This window comes from Jatropha curcas, unplaced genomic scaffold (genome assembly GCF_041381405.1).
Source record: "Jatropha curcas cultivar XTBG-Jc1 unplaced genomic scaffold, XTBG_Jcur_1.0 HiC_scaffold_363_pilon, whole genome shotgun sequence".
NCBI classification, from domain to species: Eukaryota; Viridiplantae; Streptophyta; class Magnoliopsida; order Malpighiales; family Euphorbiaceae; genus Jatropha; species Jatropha curcas.
The window spans coordinates 7,127-10,111 of NW_028322463.1; the positions used below are offsets into that span (position 1 = coordinate 7,127).

General features: G+C 31.9%; 1 protein-coding gene across 1 annotated transcript; it reads left to right on the forward strand.

The window, feature by feature from the left end:
* Positions 1–1,043: 1,043 nt before the first annotated feature.
* LOC119370071 (akuammiline synthase 2) lies at positions 1,044–2,598 on the forward strand. Its single transcript, XM_089716996.1, is given in 2 exon segments — positions 1,044–2,419; positions 2,421–2,598. Coding segments are annotated over 2 exon segments (1,356 nt in total). The 5' UTR covers positions 1,044–1,099; the 3' UTR covers positions 2,457–2,598.
* The last annotated feature ends 387 nt before the right edge of the window (positions 2,599–2,985 follow it).

Sequence of the window (2,985 nt, forward strand, 5' to 3'; positions counted from 1 at the left end):
AAAAAAAAGAGTTCATGTATCAATGCCTTAATTTTATTTTATCCATTCAAGCTCTAAACTAATCAATGTTTACAATCAAGTTGATTTCGCATTAGCTTATTTCTTTATTAAACAATATAGCTTGTTTCTTGATTGAGGTAAAATTATTAAATTATTCTTAATAACAATAAAGAGTTTTAGAAAAAAATGAAAAAAATTTATGTCTCTCCAAATTCAATATAATATTTGATTAATGCATTGATAGAAACTCATACCAACCAAAATTACTTCTCATTCAATTTATTTGCACACCTCTCTCAGCCCATTCCAATAAAGTTGAACTCTAGGAAAGTGGTTGACATTATTTTATTAAAAATATCATATATACATAAGTGAGATATATTTTTTTTGTTTATTTTAAATTATAATATTTTGGGAAAAGTGAGTTCTGTATATAGATCTATATAATGAGATAATATCGCGTAATAATATATAACGTGAGTTTTGACCGGTGGTCATCCCTCTTCTTTTTGTTTATTTTTTAACAAATAATCTTCAGATTTATTTTCGTCCAAATATTGAGATTTATTATTGTCCATATCTTAGGATTTTATCTCAGATCTAGTTCTGAGTTATTGTTATCACCATTATAGTAATTTTATCTAGCGTCTTTTGTTATTTGGATAGTTATGCAGAAAGAAGTATAAGATCTCATCTCCGATAGAAGAAGAAATTTGAAGTTAATCATATCGGACTTGTAGAAAAACCATAAAATCAAACAATGGCCATGAATAATCACCAAGTGGAGTAAACAATTGCCTATGCCACAAATATTATCTTTTGTCAACTTAATTAGAATTTCAAATCAAGATTGCGTTTTTTTATATTTTATATAATAGGTTTATTATTAGACTTTCTGTATAAAATATAAAAACATGATAATCTGTATTTCACATATGTATACAGTTTCCTTTTAATGAATTTTCTAATTTAATTTATTCTCAAAAAAAAAAAAAAAAAATGTAGGCAACTGCTTCCCTGATCCTATATACATACTACAACTCATATAAGGGCACTACAAGTTTTCTCCAAGATACTGCAAATCTAGTAGCTAAGAGAGATGGAAGTTCTAATAATTTCAAGAGAGTTGATAAAGCCATCTTCCCCAACAGTTCAACACAAAAGACCCTATAAACTCACCCTTTTAGACCAACTTACTCCTACAACATATTTTCCACTGATTTTGTTCTACCCCATGAATAATGTATCTACTACTCTTCAAACCTTAACCCACTTAAAAGAATCTCTATCTCAAACCCTAAATCTGTACTACCCTTTTTCTGGAAGACCAACTTGTGATAACCTCTATATCAATCGTTTCAACGAAGGAGTTCCATTCTTTGAAGCTAAAGTGAATTGTTCCATGTCTGAGTTTCTCAAGCTCCGTCAAACGGAGTTATTAAACAGTTTTCTTCCGTGCAACCCCTTTACCAAGGAAGTATCCATAGAAATACCCATAATAGCCTTCCAAGTAAGCATTTTCACTTGCGGTGGAATAACATTGGGTTGCAGCATGTCACATAAGCTAATAGATGCCGCAGCAGGTTCTGCTTTCATGTCTTCTTGGACTTCTTTACATCGTCGGGATTTTAACGGCGTTATAGCGCCATATCTCGATGAACCATCACTATTTTTTCCTTCAAGAATTCCATCTCCTCAAGACCATTTATCTCTAATGGAGAGTTTATGGTTCACCGAAGCTAATTACATCACAAAAAGATTTTCTTTTAATCCTAAAGCCATGGCTACTCTAAAAGCTATGGCAAAAGGCGACAGAAAAAATAATGTAGCTCAACCAACCCGAATTGAGACGCTTTCATGTTTCATTTGGAAATATTGTATGCAAGCATCATCAATGGTGGAATCAAGAAGAGGAAGTGACTCTAGAACATCGATTTTAGTTGAAGCAGTAGATCTACGGAAGAAAACAAAGCCACCAATGAATAATGGGTCCATTGGAAACTTATTTTGGTGGGCAGTAGCAGTTGCAGATCCTAATGATAAAAAAAATACAGAGTTACATGAACTCGCAAGTTTATTAAGTGAATCTATTGGGCTATATAAAACTGAGTATACACATAGTTTACAAGGCGATAATGGGTATGAGACTATGTCAGAGTACTGTGAGCAATTAAGTGAGTTGTTTACTTCTGAAAAACCTGATATTTTTGCCTTTACAAGCTGGTGTAATATGTCATTTACAAAGCCCGATTTCGGGTGGGGAGAGCCTTATTGGGTTGGCGTTATGGGAAAAGCAGGAGCTGCATTTAGAAACTTGACTGTTTTTGTTGATGCAAAGGATGGTAAAGGGATTGAAGCCTGGATTACTTTAGATGATGAAAGAATGGAGATTCTTCAACGTAATCCTGAGTTCTTGGCGTTTTGCTTCTCCGAATCCAAGGATATCTAGTCTGTGATCTTTATGTCAGGTATGAATGTATATGTGCTAATATTTTCTAACTATTTATTTTATGTAGTTTCATTTGTTTCTTGGATATATATGTTAGTTTGTACCTATTCATAAAACTGTTAAACTTTAAACTACGCCGTTTTGACGAAACTATGAAGGCTTTTTTTTTTTTTTTTTTTTTATATATATTTATAAAGAAATGGCAACGAATTAGAATTTCTGAATAGAATAATTGTCTTGAATTCTAATTGAAATTTCTGATACTTTTATTTTCTCTATTCAGATTCTGTCATATAAATTAAGAAGAATGAAGTAAATTCACTGGCCAAACAAGCAGTATTGCACGTGACTGTTGCTTTTTTGAAGCCTTTTATGTATGGGTGACACTAATTTCTTTGTCTTAAAGTTGTTTTAGCTAGCTTTTGGTTTGTTTTATTTTGTTTAAGCTCAACGTACTGTTCTGCAATTGCTAGTTAATGTGGTTTTTTTTTAGCTCTTTGATTTACTTTTTCTTTCAAACTCTGCCTGCCTTTTGT